This window comes from Kwoniella europaea, chromosome 1 (assembly GCF_036810445.1).
Source record: "Kwoniella europaea PYCC6329 chromosome 1, complete sequence".
NCBI classification, from domain to species: domain Eukaryota; kingdom Fungi; phylum Basidiomycota; class Tremellomycetes; order Tremellales; family Cryptococcaceae; genus Kwoniella; species Kwoniella europaea.
In genome coordinates this window covers 6,879,986-6,901,972 of record NC_089487.1, presented here as the reverse complement: position 1 = coordinate 6,901,972, position 21,987 = coordinate 6,879,986, and the positions used below count along the sequence as shown (strand labels likewise).

Here is a 21,987-nt window from a genome sequence, read left to right as displayed (position 1 = left end):
CTGGTCCTTGACCCGGATGACCCAACGACATGTCAGTCATCTGACATGCACGATCATATATACAAATAACCAACATGATGATCGTCCAGATCCAGTCCAACACCAGGTGAAAGACGCAAGGTTCAGGGTTTACAACTCAGGTGTAACCGCCGGGCCGCCAATAGTGTCCGGGCAGGTCGGGAGGTTTTCGGACCGAAAAACTGAATGTTGCGAGAGTGAAATACATATCCATATAAGATGGGTGGGTTAGGCTGGATGGATATACATGATACCCACCTGACTATAACAATCGTTTCTGTACATCTATATCTACATACTACATTCCATTTGAGTTGAATTGCGAAAACCACATACATATAGTCAACAATGGCAGCTGTAAATGGACATTCAAGAGTACTCAAACCTGGTGTTTGGGCTCCTATCCCTACCTTTTTCGATGAACAGGAAGAGCTTGGTGAGTGACGTCTCCTCTGCTTCACCTCGGCAGTGACATCTGAATAGTCTTGGAACTGTGCTGCATCTATGACCAGAATGCTGACGAGAATGACATGCAATAGACCTCGACACCTTCCGAAAACATGTTGTCAAACTCGCCAAAGTTGGCATGCAACCTGTCATCTGTGGTTCGATGGGTGAAGCTTTCCATTTGACCGATGATGAGCGATTCGCTCTTTTCAAAGAGTCCAGAAAGGCTTTGGATGAAGCTGGATTACATGATACTGTTATCATTGCCGGAACGTGAGTTTGAGTTATATAGGACTGCTTCTACGCTTCCCCCCCCCCCTTTTGTGCCCCTTACCATGCGCTTCTTCTTTACCTGCTTCCTATCGCTTGATCTTTCGAGCCGTACATGTGTTTGAGCTCGTATATCAAGCTGACACTCTACATTCTTCCCTTGACAGCGGTGGTAACTCTACCCGACAGACTATCCGACTTTCCAAACTCGCCGCTGAAGCCGGTGCCGACGTCGTCATCGTAATCCCACCAGGATACTACGCCGGTGCCTTACAGAAGCCCGCTCTCAAACAATTCTTCCTAGACGTTCAAGAAGGTTCCCCAATCCCAGTCATGATCTACAACTTCCCAGGTGCAGCCGGAGGTATCGATATGGATTCCGATCTTATCAACTCTATCGCTACTGAGGGATCTAATATCTGCGGTGTCAAGCTGACTTGCGGTGCTGTCGGTAAACTCACTCGAATTACCGGTAAAACTGCCGTTCAAGCATTCTCATCTCATCCCAGAAAGAACTCTGTCGCTCCTGAGTTTTTGACTTTGGGTGGATTCGCCGATTTCCTCGCTCCTGCCATATTGGGTGGAAGAGGTCATGGAGCTATCATGGGTTTAGGAAATATCTATCCTCGATCATTAGTCAGATTATTCGAACTGTCCTACAAGATCGTGACTGATTCCAACCCATCAGCAGAAGATATAAAGAAAGCTTGGGAATTACAAGATTTGGTATCCGAGGCGGACGCATCATTCACCAGAGGTGGTATTGCCGGTACGAAATATTTCTTACAGAAGAACAGTGGACACCCTAACAGAAGGATGAGAAGACCAATCTTGGATTACACGGATGCTGCTGGTGCTTCGCTCGAGAAGGAAGATGGTGTTACTGGGTTGTTGGCTTATGAAAAGGCTTTAGAAAAAGGTCAATAGATAGATACAATTTATAAGAGGTGTTGACCGACTATTTATCTTGCTTTTATATTCATTGTAAGGTCGTGTGTCCATTCATTATGAGTCATGTACAGTGGTATTATGTGGTACTGAACATTGATTCACCCTTGACCTATATAATTTACAAGGTGACACAGCCTGATTGCATCGATAACTGATTTAGATAACATTCATTCCGATCACAAAGCGCATGGATCATTTGCAAACGTAGCATGGTGTTCATCAAAGTCGTCAATCGTTAAACTACCATACAAGATTTACCAAGTACTGCACTGGCCACATTCCGCTTATTTATCCTTGTAAATCACATAAAGAGATTCAGTAGGACTCCTATAATCTGGTGATTTCTTCTCATGGTTCATTTGACTCAGTGAAATGAAAGTCGGAGTACGTTCTGCCTCTTGTATAGGAAGAACATACGGTAGGGATTGCTAAAATATCAAACACCAGATTCAACGTCAGTCATTCCCTCCCTATGATACATCCAAATCATTCAAGTACGATGAGGTCTACATGGATTGTGGTAGGATACTCACTCTTCTTGGTGAATTTTCTTGACTTTGACTAAAATCTGGTCCATCTCCCTCATTCAACTTGGATATCTCCCTTCCTGAACTTGTCAGTGTCCTACTTGGATAAGCATCCACGGCAACTGCCGATCGACTGGAAGAAGCTGGTAGACTCGTCGTCGTGGCCACTCCAATTTCAGGCTCGTATCGTGTCGGAATTGGAACTTCCACGTCTGATTTGACCTCGACTTCGGCGGATTCAAAGATGTTCTCGCTCGCCTTGGGCTGAGGCGTAAGTGGTAGAGGTGGTAATTGCGGTATGTTAGAAGGTGGAGCAGGGAAATGATTGATTGTTGAATTTCTTTTATTCAAAGTATACGACGAGGAAATTAAATCATTTCCTATCGATCTAGTCTGATAATTATCATTGTAGTCATATACTTGATTATGGTGTTGATCTCGTTGCTCAACTCGAATTTGATTTTGATGATTGATAGAAGGAGGATAAGGTAATGACACCGAAGGGGGATCGTTTGCTTTTTCATTTTCGATTTGTTCAATTTCCTCATTTAACTTTACCCAACTTCGTCTATTGGTCATCCTTGAGACAGTAGACAATCTCTTCTCTTGTACTGAGGCCTCCAGATCTGCTAATCCATTAGAAATCATCTTACGGGTACGAGATCGACGGAAATACCATAACCCTACTGCCAGAGCTGATAAACCCAATAAAACGAATACGACTATCAGTGTGGTATGGTTGTATGTCCTAGAGATATTGTCATTTTTATCACCGCCTTCTTCTGATGTTGATGAGAGAGTGGAAGTGGATATGGATTGAGTGGTTGGAAGAGTAGGATTGGCAGGTCGAGTGATCATCATTTCTTTACTTGTTGGTATGGAGCTACCATCACTCGAGGTTGGTGTGATAGTCACTGCTGCTTGACTGGCCAAAGACATCGTAGTTTGAGGAGCCATATCGACTGCAGGTGTAGGATTGATGATGTTGGCTCCTTCGGTCAGAGTTAAGGTGAATAATCCTTCTTGATAAACTGGATCGGAATTCTCATTGAACATCTGAGCATCGAGAGTGGCCGGGGTAAGGCCTGGCGAAGTGACCACAGCATTTTCAGGTTCGAGTACGAAAATCATCTTGATTGGATCCTAACAAGGGCTGGATGAGTAGAATGTTACGATGTTCTTGCGTCTGAGCGATATCTGCGTAAGGAGATCAGTCCAGCTGAATCTCCAAAAATGATTGTAGAGCGATCTAACAAAGCGACAAAGTTAGAAAAGGGGTGAGTATACGTTCCTAAAGCGATTTGTGGATCATCATAAAGACATCCACATCCACATCCGCATTTGCTTCACAGTATTTTACTCTCTGTTTCCGCGAGACAAACATAAACAAAAGAAGCAAAAACAATAACAATCGCATCAATTGAAAAGTCAGCTGAGACTGAACTTGTTACGCTGCCACTTCACATTTCCAACTTGGTAGTGTGGGTACCTCGATTCAATCCAATTCAATTCAGTTTGATTGTTTGGTGGAATGAGATCTTGGTTGATCGACTTGATTGAATCTATTTTGGGTGAATCAGATCCATGTACTAGTATGCATGTCCACTTCCGTGTTCCTCACTCTCTGCTTGAGAGCAGTCATTATCTGAACTGGGCAATCCCACAACGTATTCTGACGATCAAGAGGAAGATTTCGAGATTTCATCACGTTGATACACTTTTTCTCTTCTACAGCAAGCGATAAAGAGTGAAAAAGATGCAGCGATCTGATATAAAAAGGAGAAAACTTGGATTCATTCATTTGTTATGTAAATATGAGAAGAGATTTTGAAAGGAAGGTTTTATTTTAGGTGATTTGACGAGAGAAAAGAAAGATTGGGGAACGATATGCATCTAAGCTATAAAGGTACCACGTGCGATCAGCGACACCGCACAACCGGAGGACTATGGAGGAAAGAAACTCACCATTCGCTTAGTATTGACCACCGTAGCCACCTTGACCGGCACCGGCTGCGATGGAAAGATTAACAATTAGTATATCTACATGGGGTACGATAACCCAGTTTACACCACATAACCAAGATCTGACCTCAAATCGAAACCGGAAAATATGGTGTTCGAGCAGGGGACCCCCAAACACGTCAATACCTACCACCTTGGTCACCACCGTATCCACCTTGAGCACCACCGTATCCGCCTTGACCGCCATCTGCGAGAGACACACAACATACGGAATCAGAAACAAATCAAGAACCGGATACAACAAGGCGAAGAGAATTACACAACCCATTCACACAGCACGCAACAGGGGTCTTCTGACTTGGACATGATGATGAACACTTACAACCTTGTTGACCACCGTAACCAGCTTGAGCACCACCGCCATAACCACCTTGGCCACCAGCGTAACCACCTTGACCACCTTGGTAGCCACCTTGTTGTTGACCGTAGCCACCTTGGCCGCCGTAACCACCTTGTCCACCACCGTATCCACCTTGTCCACCGTATCCTCCTTGACCACCTTGGTAGCCACCTTGACCTCCATAGCCACTTTGGTTACCACCACCGTAACCACCTTGGCCACCACCGTCTGATACAGCAACAAGATCAGCATTTGTCAAAGAGTGGTACAGAATAAGGGAATCAATATTAAGATGATACTTACAGCCGGAGTTGTAGCCACCACCATAGCCACCACCACCACCACCGGATCCTCGGGTGTTAGCGAGGTTTACCTGAGAAAATTTTATCAATATCACATGAATCAATATCGGGATAAGGTGGTTGGGAGATAGTGATGCTTACTCGGACTCGTCGACCATCAAGTTCTTGGTCGTTCATTGAGCTGATAGCAGCCTCAGCTTCGGAAGGGTTGTTGTAAGTCTATTCCAACTACCGACTTAGCATACATGACGAGATGAAGTGGAAAGAGGATTTGTACACACAACGAAACCGAAACCTCTTGATCGACCAGTTTCTCGGTCTTTCATGACGATACACTATGATAATCGCAAATTCAATCAGACTTGACCACTAGCAGAAAACGGAGGGAAACGAGAACTAACGTCAACAACTTGTCCGAACGAGGAGAAAGCCTATTAGTTTTCCATATATGTATGGAGACATTGAGATCATTTTGTACAGGTTGAAGACGACACCAACAGAGTCGACAAAGCCAAGAACAAATCGACACATCGAAGCCAACGAGCATCACAGCATGTGTATTGAGCGATTTGAGATCAGACAGTTGAGAAATGTTCAAGTTATATCCAAAACCAGAATTGACAGCGATCAGACCAGACGATAGCACATGTCGACGAGACCAAGACCAGATAGTAAACGAGCATCGAGACGAGACGAGACGAGACCACGTATCACACGAGAAAGAGAATCGAGAGGATAGTATACATCAATAACATAAGCGATCACACGGTTCACATAAGAGAGAAATCAAGCGAACCTCGAGCAAGAGTTGATCTGTAGTGTTCCAAGAGAGGTTTCCTAACATGACACAAAAAACAACACATCAACCAAACCGATCACAGAGTCTGACGAACCATAGCGAAAGAACATGTTGCATGTCTTGTAATTGACGAGCACGAGTAGATAATGATCATGAAAAGCGGATGGGGGCGAGATCGAGAGAAGGGATCCTCGGATGAGTTGTCGAAGTCGAAAGAACGTGTTGAGTGATATGACACGCTGACGAGATCGTTCTAAACTTGATCCTCATCCTTCTCTCTTGTCTCTTGTGGGGGGTGTTGGATTGCTAGAATCTACGAAAGGTGGACTGATACCAACCGACGTAGATTTTAGCTGATGCCATCTTGGTGTATGTCTATATTCTTGACTTGATAAGTTAAAGTAAGAGTTGTTTGAATGAAGAGAAAGAGAGAAGAGAAAGGACTGATGGAGGAGTTGGATGATGATGTGTATGTATGGTGGGAAACGAGAACAGACTGTAACTCGTTCAGGGCAATATACACTCTGACCAGAGCAGAGTAAATCCCCACATGACACCATCGAACACCCGCTTGTGGCACTCTCACTCTCACCACTCACCACTCACCCTCACCCTCATGCATACACGTCATCGTATTTTACCTCAACTGGCTTGCTTGACCTTGTTTACAATGCTTTCCTCATATGTACCACACACCATGTCGAACCAAGCAGGACCATCAACCATATCTCAAGCAAGCCTGCTAGATCTCAAAGCCATCACAGCAGAACATGTAGATAGGTTCGCGAAAGAGGGGCGTAAAGCCGTTAAAGGCCAACCGAGAAATCGTGCTTTGGACAAGGTTCGTCTTGGTTTGTTGTGACCTCCACTTCTCATGTCCAGCTTGTACTCATACTGACTAGAGTATACGAATGATAGAAGAAAGATCCCTTCGACCGACCTTCACCTGGATTAGTCAAGAGACTAGCAGCAGAAGCTAGGAATGATGCGAAATCACGCAGATTCGCTGAAGATGACGGTCCCAACGAGGAACAGCGGAGAGCGATCTTAAAAGCGAAAGCGAAGAAATATGAAGCTATAAGAAAAGGTGATTTTTCGGGGATGAGTCAGAAGGAGATGGAAGAAGCTGTGATAGATGTGAGTGATATCTCGTGACCTGATCTATGCTTTGCTGCTTCATCGGGAGCAGAGAGTGAGCTGGATTTTCGTCGCTTGTGGTATACCATCACGATCAAGGAAGTCATATGTTTCAGTAACATGACTCGCATACCCACTAGACATCTTAAATTCAGGAAGGTATGCCAGGGACATGGGGACATAGGTCTGACTGTCAATCTCTGATTCTCATAGTTCGAGCGAAAGATGGAAGAAGAAGGCTACTCGTCCCATTCATCAGACGAAGACGAATCCGCTAGACCATCACGACCGAAATGGCATGATGATGACGAGGTGAGATTTTCATATGCTTGCGCCCATGATCTTAAGCTGACAGCTTAGAACAGGAAGATGATGGAGATGACGACGACGATTTAGCAAGGGTGGAATACATCGATGAAATGGGTCGAACGAGGACGGGTACACGCAAAGAAGCCAAAGAAGCTGAACGGCTGAAATTCGGCAGCAGAGGTGAAAGAGAGGCTGTACAGGGGATTGAAAGTGGACAAGAAGGTTCTGCATACGCCGAAGTGCTGTAAGTCAATATCAGCAAGTCTTATCTGTCATGATGAATATGTGCTGATCGGATGATACACTATTACAGACAATCGAATGTCATTCGTGAGCTTTCTGAGCTGTAGATATCCTCACGAAAGCTGATTCAATACCTTATAGACGGCGACCAAAACTTCTTTCCGGTATATGAACCTGATCAAGATGCCTTGAGAAAGAAATATCGAGAGGCAGAAGAAGAAGCTAGAGCACATCATTATGATTCCACTAAAGAAGGTATGTACGTATTTCGTGTATAATAGTATGGTTCTATCTTTCACTACAAATTGGTGCTGACAGATCAATTATTTTGTAGTACGAGTCAAAGGAGCAGGTCAATATCAATTTTCTCTAGACGAAGAGACTCGTGCAGAGCAAATGGCATCTCTTGCATCTCAACGACAAGAAACTGAAAATGCTCGATCCAAAGCCACTCAATCTCAACAGAAGGGTCTGTCCGCCGCTCAAGAAGCTAGGAAGAGAAAAGCCGATGAGCGAAAGGCCCTTATCGAAGCTAAGAGAGCTAAAATGTTAGGTGGTGAGAAGGAAGTTGAAAGGTTGAGAGAGGAGAGGAGGCAAAGAGAAACAGAAGATTTCTTGAAAAATCTGGAGAATGAGCTGGATGCCTCCGATGTGAAGAAGGAGAAGTAAAGCTTTATGACATGATATGTAGTGGAAAGTATGAGTTACATGTAGGAGTGCAAGCATAACATGGGTATGTATGTTGTATGTATAGTTCATGTATGGCTCGACATACATTGAATATACAGTATAACCAGTTGGCATCGGTAAGCTATTCACCCTAACATCCAAGCATAGCATCTTTTCATCGTCAAGCCGCGGATGTCGGTGTTAAGTTACCACTGATCATAACATCCGATAGGTAGATGTATGAACGGAAGTATCCGCTTTTTCACTTTGTGGCACCTTGAACACCCTGTCATTGTCTCTACTCTCTCCTGTCTGTTGCATGCTTGCTGCTCGAGGCGTTGCTGCTCACACCAATCCCAAGCATTTTCATCGAATATAGCCAACTATCTCTTGTCACACTTAGACTTCAAAAACTAACCTCTTGTAACCAGCAACGTGAGTATCAACGCCGCCTTTCAACGCTCGACACCACGACAGCGGGAACGAATAGCAGAAGGATACAAACTAGGAGGAATTGATTTGCTGATTGATTGATTAATTTGTTGGACAAAATATAGAATGCGAGTCGACAGGTGTGATTTCTCTGGGTACAAGGTTTACCCCTCAAGGGGAAAGGTCTACGTTAGAGGTGACTCTAAGGTGGGTTCGAGTTTATATTGGATGTTGTGAATGTTTGAGATAGCTAATATGTGTATCGCGTTTTGGTTGTACCTATAGACCTTCCGATTCCTTAACCACAAATCCGAATCTCTCTTCCTCCAAAGAAAGAACCCCCGAAAGATCGCTTGGACTCAAGTATACCGACGGTGGGTTGAATCAGCCGATTGAGATATCCAAAGGGAAATAATCAAAAGCTGATATATCATTATACTTGTCTCCTCTTTACTGCTCATCTCGATTCGTATATTCCATTGCACACTATCAACCATGATCATCCTCGAATTCACACATTAGAATGCACAAGAAGGGTATCACTGAGGAAGTTGCCAAGAAGAGATCTAGAAAGAACGTAAAGGTTCAAGTGGGTATTCACATTTCGTTTATGGTGATGCAGGTTGCGGATGTCGTTGGTGTAGAATCGTTGAGCAGGGGACATGGGGAGAAATATTGGATCATCCGGTGGATGCGAGGATCACACCGAGACTATATGAAGGAGATAATTGCTGTATTGGGAAGAAGGGAAAGAAAGGTAGATGGGAAGGGAGTGGAAAAGACACTCGCTGGTGTTGGGTACTGCAACAGGCTATGTGTCACGTCTTGACCATCGACTGGGTCATACACCTTGAGGAGAGGATGCGGGAGAGAAGGAATACGATATATGTTGACGAGATAATATGCTAATCTCTGTTATCTTCTATAGCGAGGTATCGTCGGTGCCGATCTCGCCTCCATCCTCGCCAAACGAACTGCCAAACCTGAAGTCCGAGCTGCCGCCCGAGCTGCTGCCATCACCAAGGCCAAGACTGAGAAACGTGACAAGGAAGCTTCCAAGGCCGCCAACCGATCCACTCAAGCTAACCAACCTAAAGTATCAAAACAAGCTATGAAAGGTGGTAAAGGTGGTCGATAAATCTTTTAGCTAAAAGAGATTTGTTGGTAGTACCGTAGTTTGGGTTGGGTATGTCATGAGTATGTATCATGATTGATGAGCATCACAACATCACTATATCACTCGATTGCAGAGTTGAAGTGAGAAAGGAGTATATGAGACAAGGAGAGGAGACACAGGCTACGTCGCTGAACATATTGCGGCTGAGCTTTTGACTATACTGAATATCTCTCTCGAGAGATCACTGAGAAACTCTCTGACCTGGTATTGCAGATTAGTATATATATTCTGAAAGTCCAAAAGCATGATCGCATATGAGAAATAGCTTCGATACATGATGATACAACAAATCCAATATCACTATCGATGCCAATGTAATCAACCTGAACCCTATACCCTCTGCCTCTTCCTTGCACCTCCTTCACCAACCCCACCACCACCACCGCTGCCTTTAGCAAAAGGTCTACTTTTCTTCTCCTTACTAGCAATCTTCTTTCTTTTCTTCTCCATAGCTTTTTTAACAGCGGATTTCCCACCCTGCGCTTCAAGTGACTCAAACTTGGATATAAGAAGCAAATCACGTTTCTCACCTAAACGTAGCACAATCCAATTCAGCAACGTTCAAATAATAGAATTCGATATACATGTATTGATAGATATCAAGTGATGTTAACTCACTCTTCTTCATGTACCAAGCTCCCTTTCCTTGTTCTCTCTTCTCCCTTTCTTCCTTCTTCATCCTCGCCAACACATTCCTCTCCCTCTCTTCGTTCTGGGATTTCACCAACCTCGTCCTCACTCTGGCCAAATCCAATTCGATCTTCTCCCTCTCAGCTGTCCTAGCTGCCTTTTCGGCCCATGGACAAGTCCTTTCTATCTTCTGTGCTTGAGCCAAAGCAATTTTAAGGGATGACAGTTCTTCTTTCAACATCGACGGTAAGAATGAGTAGGAAGCTGAATGGAGATGGGCATCGAGGTTTCCTGCTGATACAGAGGAGAATCGAGGATCACGTCGTTGCTATTGGAACAAGTATAGATCAGTCGTCATAAGTTTAGATATACAGTGTTGCGAGGCTAGCTTACGGGTTTATGTAGGTCTACGACTTGTCGATTTCTTGATACTTGCTTCTTCGTACTCATTGCGGTTGGTCTATCGATAAGGGGGGATCATCAGCTTTTGCTCGAGGGAAAACATGAAGTTTATGCAAGCTTACGCATGCTTGTGTCCCCTCTTTGTACTGCCTTGTTCAGGACCACTATCACTGTCACTGGCGCTATCTCCATCACTTCCTCTATCGTCGACCTGTCTAGTGGATGATCCAGAGTAGGGATCGACTGCCACAGCTTTCCCTTTACCTTTCTGCAATTGCGCCAATTTCGCTTTGATAGCTAAGAGTTTATCTTCTTTCGACGATGCTGACGAGGAAGAAGATGATCGTTGTTTGGCGTAGGACGATAATGATTTCTGAGCTTTGGCTAAGGTTGATAGTGGGAGGGAGGTGAGGTCTGTCAGATTCACAAAGATGAGCTCATACGTTCACCTCCTATCTTACACGGAGGCCTAGCTCACCATTCTGCAGTTGTTTCTGTGCATCGAAAAGTTACCAACTTGTCAGCTCGTTCTCTACAGCTGTTAGTACCAGTGAAAGACGTATCACATACCAACTGCACATCTTCCTCATCGTCGTCCTCTTGATCACTATCATTCTGACTACCTCCTTCGCTATCGCTATTATCATCATCGTTCTCATTCCAATCATCAGCTTCCCATCTACCCGTACCGTCCTCTTCTTCCTCTTCTTCCTCCTCAGATCCAAGCTGTTCGCTTTGATTGTCCTCCTGTGAATCGTAATCTTCCGCAAATTCATCTACCTCAGAATCACTATCTAGGTAATCGTCCTCTACGTGTTTGGGCGGTGGAGCCGCTCGAGCTTTGAGTTTCGAGGTTGATCCTTTTGCCATTGCTACAGCTGATGTGCTACTACTATTCCCTCTGTGACTTAGAATGATATGCAGTGGTTGAGTTTTGTAGGAGTAAGACAGTGATGTTTTGAAAAAAGTTGAACAACAGGTGAAGCTCCTCCACTCTGGAATTTTTACAGCGAGGGTTCAGGTCGATGCGGATAGACGCGATTAGGAATGGTTTGTAATCAGGCTGAGATCCACTTACGAATCAATCCTAATGCACGTTGTAATACGGAAGAGAGCTTGTCAATACAGCACTGCACATGCTCTTTCGCGTTTCACTCAATCTCCCAAAGTTGTAAACATTAAACATTACCTCGTACATCTTTCATCAGACCATACATCACCTGTCTACATCCAATCACCGACAGTGCTCACCAGATCATCTTCGAGTGTGACTCTCTACGATAAGCACCATGGCCACACCTCAAGCAGGTCCTTCTAATCCCGCTCAGGCTCCTCCTTATCCTCAGCAGCCTCAGTCTCAGGTATCAACTGATAATAAGCGACGTGCAGATGGTGATGCAGATGCGGTAAGAAGACTGTACGTGACCTCTCTTATCAATGACTCTGTCCTCCACGATTCAAATGTATCTTCGATCGTATAAAAAGCTTGAACATCCTTCACGGGACGTTGTCAACTAACATCGTTTCGCATCACGTAGAAAACACCCACGGCCACCTCTTCCTCCCCCTCACGTCTTACAATCTCTCGTACCGGATTCACCAGCATTCACCGACCTTCTGAAACTAGAACAGAAACTTGATTGGACATTACTGAGAAAGAAGGCTGAGATTAACGATGCGTTGGGTAAACCGATCAGAGTATGTGTCTCACACCCAACCACCTGAGCTTTTCTTTCACAAGAAGACGAGCTAACAGATGTTTTGTCCTTTTGTGTGATAGGTGAAAAGAACTTTGAGGGTGTTCATTTCCAATACAGCGCACGATCAAGAATGGCAAAAAGCTCAAGCCGAACCTGCACCTGAACCCGTGCCTACTGCTGCAGAAGGCACTCCAGCAGCTGAGAATGGAGAAGAGAAGAAAGAAGGCGATGGGGACGTATCAATGACCGATGTTGCCGCTGCTGCTACTGTTACCACTGCCACCACTGCTACTCTACCACCTCAACAGGAGAGCAAGACGGAAACACTGGGTCCGGATGTCGATGTCAATACCGGTAAAGGAATAGCAGGATGGGTGATGAAGATTGAAGGTAGATTACTTGATGTGAGTTCAGCTTCCACTTTGGATTCCAAATAACTCTGATAAAGCTGATGAGCCTCGTTAATTGCTTGATTAGTCTGGCAATACGAGATTGGATCGAAACAAGAGGAAATTTTCAACTTTCCTAAATCGTGTGGTGGTAGAATTCGATAATAGGGAAGCACCTACTTTCCCAGAAGGTAATATAGTCGAGGTATGTAATGATGCTTCTTAGCTCCAATTCTGACCAATTCCAAGCCAAGAGGAAGACACGCTGATGCCAAGTGACAGTGGCACACCCAAAACCTCGCTCCGCCCTTAGACGGCTTCGAGATCCTTCGAAGGGGTGATCGAAATATCAATGCCAGAATCATAATACATCTATCCCATTCACCCGATAGGTTCAAGGTGTTACAACCACTCGCGGACCTGATTCAGATGAAGGAAGGAACGAGATCGGAAATCATCAATGCAGTTTGGAAGTTGGTCAAAGTGGTTGGAGCGCAAGATAAAGACGATGGAACGGTGATCAAGCCTGTTGGAGGGTTGGAGAAGGTGCGTCTAATCTCATTTCTGATGTGCTTGGTCTACAAGATCCGAACGTGATTTATGCAGAAATGGATGTGAGGGAAAGGCTGACTCAGGTATCTTCTGGAAATATAGATTTTCCCACAAGGTCAAGAGACGATAGCATTCCACCAATTACCAGAAATCGCAACTCGATATCTAACTCATCCTGATCCTATTGTCATTCCTTATACCGTACAGTAAGCTTGTTCTATACCCTCGTTGCGTCAGCCAAGTGCAATCTAGCTTACATTGTCTTTTCGTTGATAGAGTCGATAAAGATTTCAATTTCCATCCTAAATGTTTCGATATACCTATCGAACTTGAAGATCCCCTCAAATCGAAAATGTCAAGTCTCGTACAGAGTTTCGAAGGTAAAGAAGGTAAAGAGATTGTGCAGTTGGAAGATAAAGTTGGAGAATTGGCTTATTTCGCTAGGGATGTTAAACAAAAACGAGATTTCTTGGAATCATTCGCGTGAGTATTTCCTCATCCATCCCGTCGTTCATCTCATCATTCGGAAATACTGACCAGCCAACATATTGATTTGGATGTTTTACAGCTCGAACCCACAAGCATTCATCCAAAATTGGCTCGCAGTCCAAGCAAGAGACCTGGATCAAATGCTAGGCTATCAAATTGGTACACCAGGATTGAACGGTGGTAACATCCGTGAAGAGGATCTGAGACGATCTGACTTGTTCAGTTTACCTTGGGTGGACGAGGCTGTCACGGTCCATGAGTCGATCAGGATGGAACAGGAGAGAAGATCGAAATCTCATCATCGATAGATAAGTAGAGCATATACCCAATAAGGGAATTAGATATAATGTACTTATATTTTATGCAATTAATGTCAAGGTCAATATTTCCTGATCATTCGAAGGGTAGATCCAGTGTGACGCTTAAGATATTTGGAACATTGGATGCATAATGCTGAAAATCGTGGAACATGGTTTATACTCATTTGACTTTGCTATACCTTGTAACGTCTATCAATGAAGAAGATGACATATGATCAGCGGGACTTGGACCCAGTGATAAACCGCGGAGCAGTGCAATATCGGACTCACCTGCCAGATCTCGAGAAGAACGTCTTTAGGATCCAGATTTGTATTCTGTCGATCATACACAATCAGTGTCCTGCTTGGAGGTTTGTTATCAGAAAGAACACTCACAATGACATGGCAACAATGATGACGCATTCCAAAATCGTGAACCAGAATATCCTAGATTGAGTGGATAAAACTGTAGAGTAATTACGATGATGTCGCGTGTGGAAGCTAGTTTCAAGATTGGATCAGACAAAGTCAACGCAAACATTTCACAACACCGGAAGACAGAGGGAAGGAGAGGCTCACTATTTCTGCGTCCTCGTTATACTACTTAACAAACCGCTAATCTTATAAGTACTTTCCTCAAGGGAAGAAGTATGTTCTTTCAATGGTTGTTGTTGGGCTGACAATACTCTTCGAGGTTCGGATTCTACCATTATACTATTTTAATAAATTATCGTCATCAGTATTCGCATAGGAGCATCATCTCGAGAGAGATTATTGACTCACTCAAAATCAAGTAATTTATCTGAAGTGTAAGCTTCATTCTCGAAACAGAATGAGTATTCTCCGACCTAAACAATTCACCCAGATGATTCAGCATCATTGATATCTTCAGATAGATGGACATTTGAAATGGAAGAGGTATCACTCACCTGATTCGCCGTGAATATGTAATCACCCTGCTTTTCAGCTACACCTTCCAGTATCACTTTATCATCCGGATCCATCACTACGTAGTCGATCTCGAAATTACCACCTGATTGTACGGCAAAGTAGAATCCTATGTTGATGCTAGTGAGCTTCTATAGAGCTTTTGCTGATGATACTCTGACATGTAGAGGTGGAAGATCCAAGTCCATTTCCATGTTATGATATGGTACGCGTAGCCTTCGCCGGAGGATAATAATATTGAGAATGATGTACTTACCCACTTTCTCCCCCACTCCATCCACGTCAGCATAGTAACAGCTCCTCTCGTTCGCGCCCAACATGGCCGTCAGAGCGGTAGCTGATACCTGAGCTGCTCCCAGTAATCCCAGTGTTAGGGAAGATAGTATCGTCCGACGTGACATCATATCGCTCTTTCTGTATCTTTGTTCGTGTCTGTTCGTGTTCGGAATGCTTCGTCAGGTAGGTGGAGTCAGCTAGCCAAGTAAGATGATGATGATGATTGTCTTTGTTGGATGGACATGAGATGGTTGACTTTGTTCGAAACATGACACGCGACACGTTGAACATAACCAAAGCAGTATTTATTCATGTAGCCCATTTGAATCACCAGACGCTCGGCTATGCACTACGCATCAACGTCCAACTCACTTGGCTGACAAGTTGATCACATACAGCACTCCTCACTGAACATCACTCGATACCCTCAGAGGACTCAACATGGCAGCGCCAACATGGGACAACGCCCGACGGCACGCACGAGCACTGGAAACAGCATTAGACAGTAAACTGTCGACCTACTCGAAATTGGCAGCTACCATCGCTCGTCAGGGAGGTAGTACCTCTTCATCGGGAGCAGGACTGGAGGAAGATGGCGATGGAGTTGGGGGATATAAGTTAGTGGAAGAGGAAATTGAGGAGCTGCTGGGGAAGGTGAGTGAGAGAAGTTCAATCTGCTCAATATGAGATTCATTGGGATCATCAAGGATCGGATTCACTCGACTATACAGTATATTGAAATCCAATGTCATTGGATGAGAACATTGCTTGAATGGTATTCATCAGGAGTGGACATTGAGCTGATAATAGGAAATATACATAGCTCGAACAGGCGATAGATGACTTATCAACCTTGATAAATTCACCTTCCCAGCCACCTTCCGCATCGATGCTACATGCAGCTCAGAGACATCGAGATAATTTGGATGATTACAGGAGGGATTTCCTAAGGACGAGGGTAAGTCATTGTATTCTCGACCATACCACGTCACACGTCACGGCCTGACGGACGGACATCTTGGTCTAAATGCAAGATCAAGAGCTATATGCTGAGTTGATTTTGATTTGTAACAGGGCAATGTGGAACAGAGTATAAGAAGGTCGAATCTATTGGGATCGGTAAGAAAGGATATCAAGTGAGTATATCATATCTGATCATTCACACAGCTAACTCATGTTGAATATCATGTTTTAGTGATTACAAATCAGCTACCAACTCTCAGACAGACGCTTTGCTTCAAGATAGAAGTAGGATCGATTCGAGTCACAGGATGATGGATGATACGTTGAAGTGAGTTCTTTCCATCATTGCAATGTGTCAACTTTACATTAGCTAATGCTCTCATCATCGTCTAGCCAAGCATACGCAACGAGAGAAGATTTCGCTCAACAACGTTCACTCCTCGCATCCATCGATTCAAGGATGGGTGGCGTCCTTTCCCAGATGCCAGGTATAAATTCTTTGATCACTGCTATAAGAACAAGAAGGAGGAGAGATACGTTGATCATAGGTTGTGTTGTTGGATTTTGTATGATTTTGTTATTAGGTTATACGTTTGGTCTATGATAATATACGCGATACGATCGATTTACTATGCGATTACTCTGTACTTGTACAGTAATCTATATATGATATGATGATTTACGTTTCTCAGCAGCAGGTATGATGAATAATACACATTAAATGGTGCATATGCGGCAATGATAAAGCATATAGAAATACAAGATTGACGGGACGTATCCCTTGAACGAAATCGCCATCTCCAAAACTAATAGTCATCACCTCTTGAAACAACTTCTTTACATGTGGGTCTCAACAGAATAGTATGTTCCTGTTTGATCGTATGTCAGCTACATGTGATTCTGCCAAGAGAAGTTGTGAAAGCTTACAAATTGAGCAGTCATTGCACCGGGCTTCAAATCGACTAAAGGTGGGTAATCCAAAACTATACCTTCTTTTACCAGTGTATTCAACTACATCACAAGATTGATCTATGTCAGCTTGTTTCTCGGAAGGAAGCGACTGGAACAGCTCACGGCAAGCAAGTAATTCTTCTCTCCTACATGTTCAAGATACCTTCTGCAGAAAGGTAACGAGCCGAAATTCCTCTTGATCGAGGCCAAAAGGGTTTTAGCAGATTGATGGCTGTTTCCCGCCAGAGTGAAGCTCTGATCAGCTTTCCTATCTTCAACGATTGATGGCCCTCGATAGCTGAAATATTACTCACTGTCCAGTATATCTCTCAGGAGCATGTTGAGCCAAAGCGTAGTGTGAACAAGCACCTTGTTCTTCTACTCTTCCATTACCAGTCGAACCGAACGTCTCGATTGCGAAATATTCTCCCTCTTCCATTCGCTGAGTATCTATATTCGAACCATGCTGCTTAACGATTGGTACTGATTTTCCCGGTAGATCACCTCTCGCTCCGTGGATACTGTATGGTGTTATCGAGTGACCGTTGAGGTTAGATATCGATTTGACAGGATAGGTTTTACCATTCACTTCTACTTCGTACGATTCCATCACTTCCTGTATACGTTCTCCGATATCACATAATCGCACATCAATACCGGCTTCCTATTCAGACGTTGCAATGACATCAGCTAAAAGTGCGTTTGGGCACGGTTCCAGACCGATGACTTACACTTATACCTGTATTTGTAGCGTCCCTCACTGCTTCCAACAACTTGTCCCAAGATGGATCACCAAAGTTCATCGTAAATGCCGAATCGACAATTCGACCATTTACATGTACACCGAAATCTACCTTCAAGACATCTCCTTTCTGCAGTACTATATCAATCGAGATGAGATTAGTTGAAATTCTTTCACTGAATGCACGTGTGAATGCTTAGATCTGATTGACACTTACTCTTGTTATCTCCAGGATTAGGTGTATAATGAGCAGCAACTTCATTCACACTCAAACCCGTTGGAAAGCCTATACCACTTTCGAACCCATTCTCCTCCACTAATGCTCTCGTGCCATTCTCAACCATTTCGGCAATTTCAGTCATCTTCATACCTGGTTTTATGTTTTTCTGTACATATGAACGGACTTGTCGATGGACTTCACCACCTTTACGTATATTTGAGTATCGGGTTGAAGGGTCTTCCTGGGCTAGACGTTCTTTCTCCCTCATCTCGGCGGATGTTATTCGAGATGTCGTACTGTGATATAACCGTGTATGTCAGCTGTCATTATTCACCGAGAAGAAGAGAGGTGGGAGAGAACTGACTCATTCTTGTACTCAACCTCCTCGACTATGGGGTATGCGCCATTCTTGTATATCTTACTTAATCCGACTCGAGGTGGTTCAGATTGAGTGACAGTAGCAGATTTCTTCTTTTTTGCTATGATATGGTTATTTGTCAGTTCAATCACCAGTTGGTCAAAAAATGAACCAAAGCTCACACTTCTTCTTCTTCTTCTTTTTCTTAGCATCTACGTTATTGGAGGTAAGTCAGCTTGATTTCTCCCACATGATTTGCATTAAGGCAGCTGACCTCCTGCTTCAGGTGCATCATCACCTTCTACATCATCTTCCTCGTCTCCCTCTTCGTCTTCGTTATCTACCACATCAGGTTTCTTCTCTTCCTTCTTGTCCGATATGCTCAGATCCTCTAAAGTTGGTACAGCGACCGGAGCCATATTGCCTGGAGAACGAGCATGTCAGCGTCAGGTCCAAATCACCTAATCTAATTACAGGGTTTCGAGAGGAAGAAAAATGTGATCTCTCAGAAGTCAAATAATGGGTATCTACTGTGAGTAAATGAATACTCTGCAGAAGTCTAACATATCTTGGTGACAAGCATCATTGAGAAGAGAAGGGTGAAACGCAAGAGGAGGGATTTCATGAATGACGGTAAGAGGGTAGAGGCATACTCACAGTCAGAATGTCTGCTCGGATACTATGGTACCAAGTCAGATATATGCAAATTGTTCAGTGGACGATAGATAGATGTAGTTACCCGTGAATAAATGTTATATACTGGGTGGAGAACGGGTAGGTAGCTCATGTCATTTTCAACATTTTTCGAAGACCCGCTTCACCCAAGTGAAATAGGCACACGTTGTTCTTATGCTGTCCACCGCCGTGAGCCTAACTTGCTCCTTTCGCTTTCACCCGTCGGTCCGTTGTGTCTCATCTCCATGATGATTGATGATGGGCTATTTGCCACCGGAATTAACACATAATCCCTCTTCAGCATTTACTCGCACATCCATCATACACCGAATCGTCTCAAAATGGGTGCACTGCTATCGATACCTTTCCTCACAGGTGGTATAGGAGCCATAGGCTCATCGCTCTTCTCAGGATGTATGATCTTCATGGGTAAGTCTTGTCTATCCTACTCGACTCAGCGGGCTAACGTTGGAAATCCTCATCAGGTGGAACGGCAGCTTCGGCGTTCTGCAAATCATGTAACTGCAATTCTTCGATAGCTACCAGAGTAGGATTTGGGGTTAGTCACAACAATACCTTCGCAGCATATGTTGGTGGGAAGACTGACGGTACATTGTCTATAGTTGATATTCGCCTTATCGTCCATGTTGGCCTATCTCTCTCGAACGGATATAGCGATCAAGCAACTAGAGAAACTGAGTTGGGACTGGATCAAGATGGATTGTTCAGGTGGAAAGTGTTATGGGCTGCTTGCTGTAAGCTTTCCCCGGATACCGTTTTCGGAAATTAGCTTATCTTAGATCGTTAATCGCAGGTTCATCGATTCTGCTTTGCTCTTGCTCTATTCCATCTGTTGCTCTCTGCTACTCTTATCGGAGTGAGATCAACGAAAACAAAACGAGCTGCTATTCAAAACGGGTAAGTTAAACAGTTCATCGATACGTCAGTGATAGCTTATACGTCGTAATCACAGATGGTGGGGACCCAAGCTCCTGCTCTACTTCCTCTTATCCTTCTTATCATTCCTAATCCCCAACGAATTCTTCATGTTCTACGGCTCATACATTGCTCCAATCGGTGCATGCTTGTTCATCCTGATCGGTTTAGTCCTTTTGGTCGACTTCGCTCACACATGGTCAGAAACATGTTTAGATAATTGGGAAAGGGGAGAATCAAGTTTATGGCAATTCATCTTAGTCGGATCAACATTTGGAATGTTCGCCGCATCAATAACTCTTACGACTCTTCTCTATGTCTTCTTCGCTGGATCAGGATGTGGAACTAACACGTTCTTCATCACGTTCAACTTGATCTTGTCACTCATTGTCACCGTCATAGCTATCTCCCATCCAGTTCAAGAAGCCAACCCTAAATCCGGTTTAACCCAAGCATCCATGGTCGCTGCGTACTGTACCTACCTTACTGCATCGGCTGTAGTCAATCACAAAGAAGAAGGACACTGTAATCCCCTCCATGCAAGTGGGGGAACGAAAACTACCACGGTAATCGTTGGAGCGTTATTTACTTTCTTGGCTATTGCTTATTCAACTTCGAGAGCTGCCACCCAGTCCAAAGCATTGGTTGGAAAAGGTCACAGGGCAGGTGCGATTGCTTTGCCTACGGAATCTACGGAAGAAGATGGTGAAGTAAGGATGGTAACAAACCAACCTAAAGGAAGAAGGGATGAGATGAGATATCAAGCGATCCTAGCCGCTGTCAATGCCGGTTCTCTACCTGCCAGTGTGCTAGATGAACCGGAAGATGACGATGATGAGATTGAAGCGACAATAGGGGAAGAGAGGGATGACGAGAGAGGTGGTACGAAATATAACGTGAGTAGTAGCTTCATTTCCTGGACTATTCGTAGACCGTTACTGATGATGTCATTTGTCGTCCAGTACTCATGGTTCCACATCATATTCGTCATGGCGGCAATGTACGTCGCGGGATTGTTGACAGATTGGTAAGTATTCTCATTTCATTTTCTTATCTAACGACTTACAAATGTTGATCTTATCTTGGCATGTAGGGCGATCATCTCTACATCGCCGGTGGCTCACCCTACCGACCCCTTCACATCTCTCGACGTAGCTGAGCCAGACGTTTACATCGGCCGATCAGAGACCACCATGTGGATGCGAGTGATCAGCTCATGGTTATGTTACGCTCTTTACTCGTGGAGTCTATTAGGCCCCGTATTGATGCCTGATCGATTTGGGGATGCTTAACAACTCAATATACCGCTTATGTACAGTATCAGTAGAAAAGAATAGTAATCAGTAATTTGTCAAGATGTATTCGTTTGTCCCCGCGGCATGTCTAGTACACTCATACATACAAAGGGCAAAGACAATCGGATCGCTTTGTCCGTCTTGGGGTTGATACCTGCATGAAGCGAGTAATTCGTAATATGTATTACTTTCATTACTTTGACTTGTGCTACTTTTGCGCTACTGAATCCATCAAAATTATATGGCGAGGCAAGGATTGTTGTTGTATTGTTCTGGACTATACGAGTACTGCACATATCCAGAAGGCCGATGATCAATCAGATGATAAAATTACAGTGTAACTATCACCTAAGCCGGTAACTCATGATACATCTGGTCTTTTCTTACCCAAATAATACTTCGTTGTGATAGGATTCATAGAACTCAGTATTGCTACATTACACTAAATAATAATACAGTATCTGCGAATGAAATATTACAAAGTATCAAACCCTTGTAAGTTAAAATTGTACATATTCA

At 43.9% G+C, this 21,987-nt stretch overlaps 11 protein-coding genes across 11 annotated transcripts; 6 read left to right on the top strand and 5 right to left on the bottom strand.

Annotated features, from left to right (window-relative positions):
- Positions 1–366: 366 nt before the first annotated feature.
- Positions 367–1,662, top strand: V865_002638 (uncharacterized protein; the record flags this gene model as incomplete). Its single annotated transcript, XM_066226438.1, has 3 exons — positions 367–454; positions 558–738; positions 903–1,662. The coding sequence occupies 3 exons, from the start codon at positions 367–369 to the stop codon at positions 1,660–1,662; spliced, it is 1,029 nt and encodes a 342-aa protein (XP_066082535.1).
- Positions 1,663–1,970: 308 nt separating this feature from the next.
- Positions 1,971–3,344, bottom strand: V865_002637 (uncharacterized protein; the record flags this gene model as incomplete). Its single annotated transcript, XM_066226437.1, has 2 exons — positions 1,971–2,114; positions 2,220–3,344. The coding sequence occupies 2 exons, from the start codon at positions 3,342–3,344 to the stop codon at positions 1,971–1,973; spliced, it is 1,269 nt and encodes a 422-aa protein (XP_066082534.1).
- An 841-nt stretch (positions 3,345–4,185) lies between these two features.
- Positions 4,186–6,039, bottom strand: V865_002636 (uncharacterized protein; the record flags this gene model as incomplete). The annotated part of the gene is made up of 9 exons (XM_066226436.1): positions 4,186–4,223; positions 4,366–4,422; positions 4,558–4,803; positions 4,879–4,948; positions 5,019–5,096; positions 5,159–5,212; positions 5,279–5,308; positions 5,674–5,714; positions 6,015–6,039. 9 exons carry the CDS (start codon positions 6,037–6,039, stop codon positions 4,186–4,188), a joined length of 639 nt encoding a protein of 212 aa, XP_066082533.1.
- A 334-nt stretch (positions 6,040–6,373) lies between these two features.
- V865_002635 (uncharacterized protein) lies at positions 6,374–8,034 on the top strand (the record flags this gene model as incomplete). Its single annotated transcript, XM_066226435.1, has 7 exons — positions 6,374–6,517; positions 6,595–6,813; positions 7,027–7,125; positions 7,179–7,366; positions 7,436–7,452; positions 7,507–7,620; positions 7,700–8,034. 7 exons carry the CDS (start codon positions 6,374–6,376, stop codon positions 8,032–8,034), a joined length of 1,116 nt encoding a protein of 371 aa, XP_066082532.1.
- Positions 8,035–8,592: 558 nt separating this feature from the next.
- V865_002634 (uncharacterized protein) lies at positions 8,593–9,604 on the top strand (the record flags this gene model as incomplete). Its single annotated transcript, XM_066226434.1, has 4 exons — positions 8,593–8,673; positions 8,752–8,840; positions 8,989–9,055; positions 9,395–9,604. 4 exons carry the CDS (start codon positions 8,593–8,595, stop codon positions 9,602–9,604), a joined length of 447 nt encoding a protein of 148 aa, XP_066082531.1.
- Positions 9,605–9,973: 369 nt separating this feature from the next.
- On the bottom strand, positions 9,974–11,545 carry V865_002633 (uncharacterized protein; the record flags this gene model as incomplete). The annotated part of the gene is made up of 6 exons (XM_066226433.1): positions 9,974–10,173; positions 10,262–10,601; positions 10,667–10,733; positions 10,798–11,089; positions 11,154–11,169; positions 11,246–11,545. 6 exons carry the CDS (start codon positions 11,543–11,545, stop codon positions 9,974–9,976), a joined length of 1,215 nt encoding a protein of 404 aa, XP_066082530.1.
- A 419-nt stretch (positions 11,546–11,964) lies between these two features.
- Positions 11,965–14,113, top strand: V865_002632 (uncharacterized protein; the record flags this gene model as incomplete). Its single annotated transcript, XM_066226432.1, has 8 exons — positions 11,965–12,092; positions 12,214–12,373; positions 12,456–12,779; positions 12,853–12,969; positions 13,047–13,310; positions 13,419–13,522; positions 13,593–13,799; positions 13,885–14,113. The coding sequence occupies 8 exons, from the start codon at positions 11,965–11,967 to the stop codon at positions 14,111–14,113; spliced, it is 1,533 nt and encodes a 510-aa protein (XP_066082529.1).
- A 278-nt stretch (positions 14,114–14,391) lies between these two features.
- V865_002631 (uncharacterized protein) lies at positions 14,392–15,456 on the bottom strand (the record flags this gene model as incomplete). Its single annotated transcript, XM_066226431.1, has 6 exons — positions 14,392–14,440; positions 14,501–14,605; positions 14,684–14,818; positions 14,888–14,952; positions 15,034–15,161; positions 15,309–15,456. The coding sequence occupies 6 exons, from the start codon at positions 15,454–15,456 to the stop codon at positions 14,392–14,394; spliced, it is 630 nt and encodes a 209-aa protein (XP_066082528.1).
- A 313-nt stretch (positions 15,457–15,769) lies between these two features.
- Positions 15,770–16,895, top strand: V865_002630 (uncharacterized protein; the record flags this gene model as incomplete). Its single annotated transcript, XM_066226430.1, has 5 exons — positions 15,770–15,982; positions 16,152–16,286; positions 16,403–16,464; positions 16,524–16,619; positions 16,685–16,895. The coding sequence occupies 5 exons, from the start codon at positions 15,770–15,772 to the stop codon at positions 16,893–16,895; spliced, it is 717 nt and encodes a 238-aa protein (XP_066082527.1).
- A 202-nt stretch (positions 16,896–17,097) lies between these two features.
- Positions 17,098–18,981, bottom strand: V865_002629 (methionine aminopeptidase, type II; the record flags this gene model as incomplete). Its single annotated transcript, XM_066226429.1, has 9 exons — positions 17,098–17,160; positions 17,219–17,302; positions 17,366–17,474; positions 17,557–17,906; positions 17,974–18,122; positions 18,202–18,500; positions 18,569–18,683; positions 18,745–18,774; positions 18,837–18,981. 9 exons carry the CDS (start codon positions 18,979–18,981, stop codon positions 17,098–17,100), a joined length of 1,344 nt encoding a protein of 447 aa, XP_066082526.1.
- Positions 18,982–19,578: 597 nt separating this feature from the next.
- V865_002628 (uncharacterized protein) lies at positions 19,579–21,465 on the top strand (the record flags this gene model as incomplete). Its single annotated transcript, XM_066226428.1, has 7 exons — positions 19,579–19,666; positions 19,723–19,796; positions 19,861–19,992; positions 20,052–20,155; positions 20,211–21,069; positions 21,136–21,200; positions 21,267–21,465. The coding sequence occupies 7 exons, from the start codon at positions 19,579–19,581 to the stop codon at positions 21,463–21,465; spliced, it is 1,521 nt and encodes a 506-aa protein (XP_066082525.1).
- Positions 21,466–21,987: the final 522 nt, after the last annotated feature.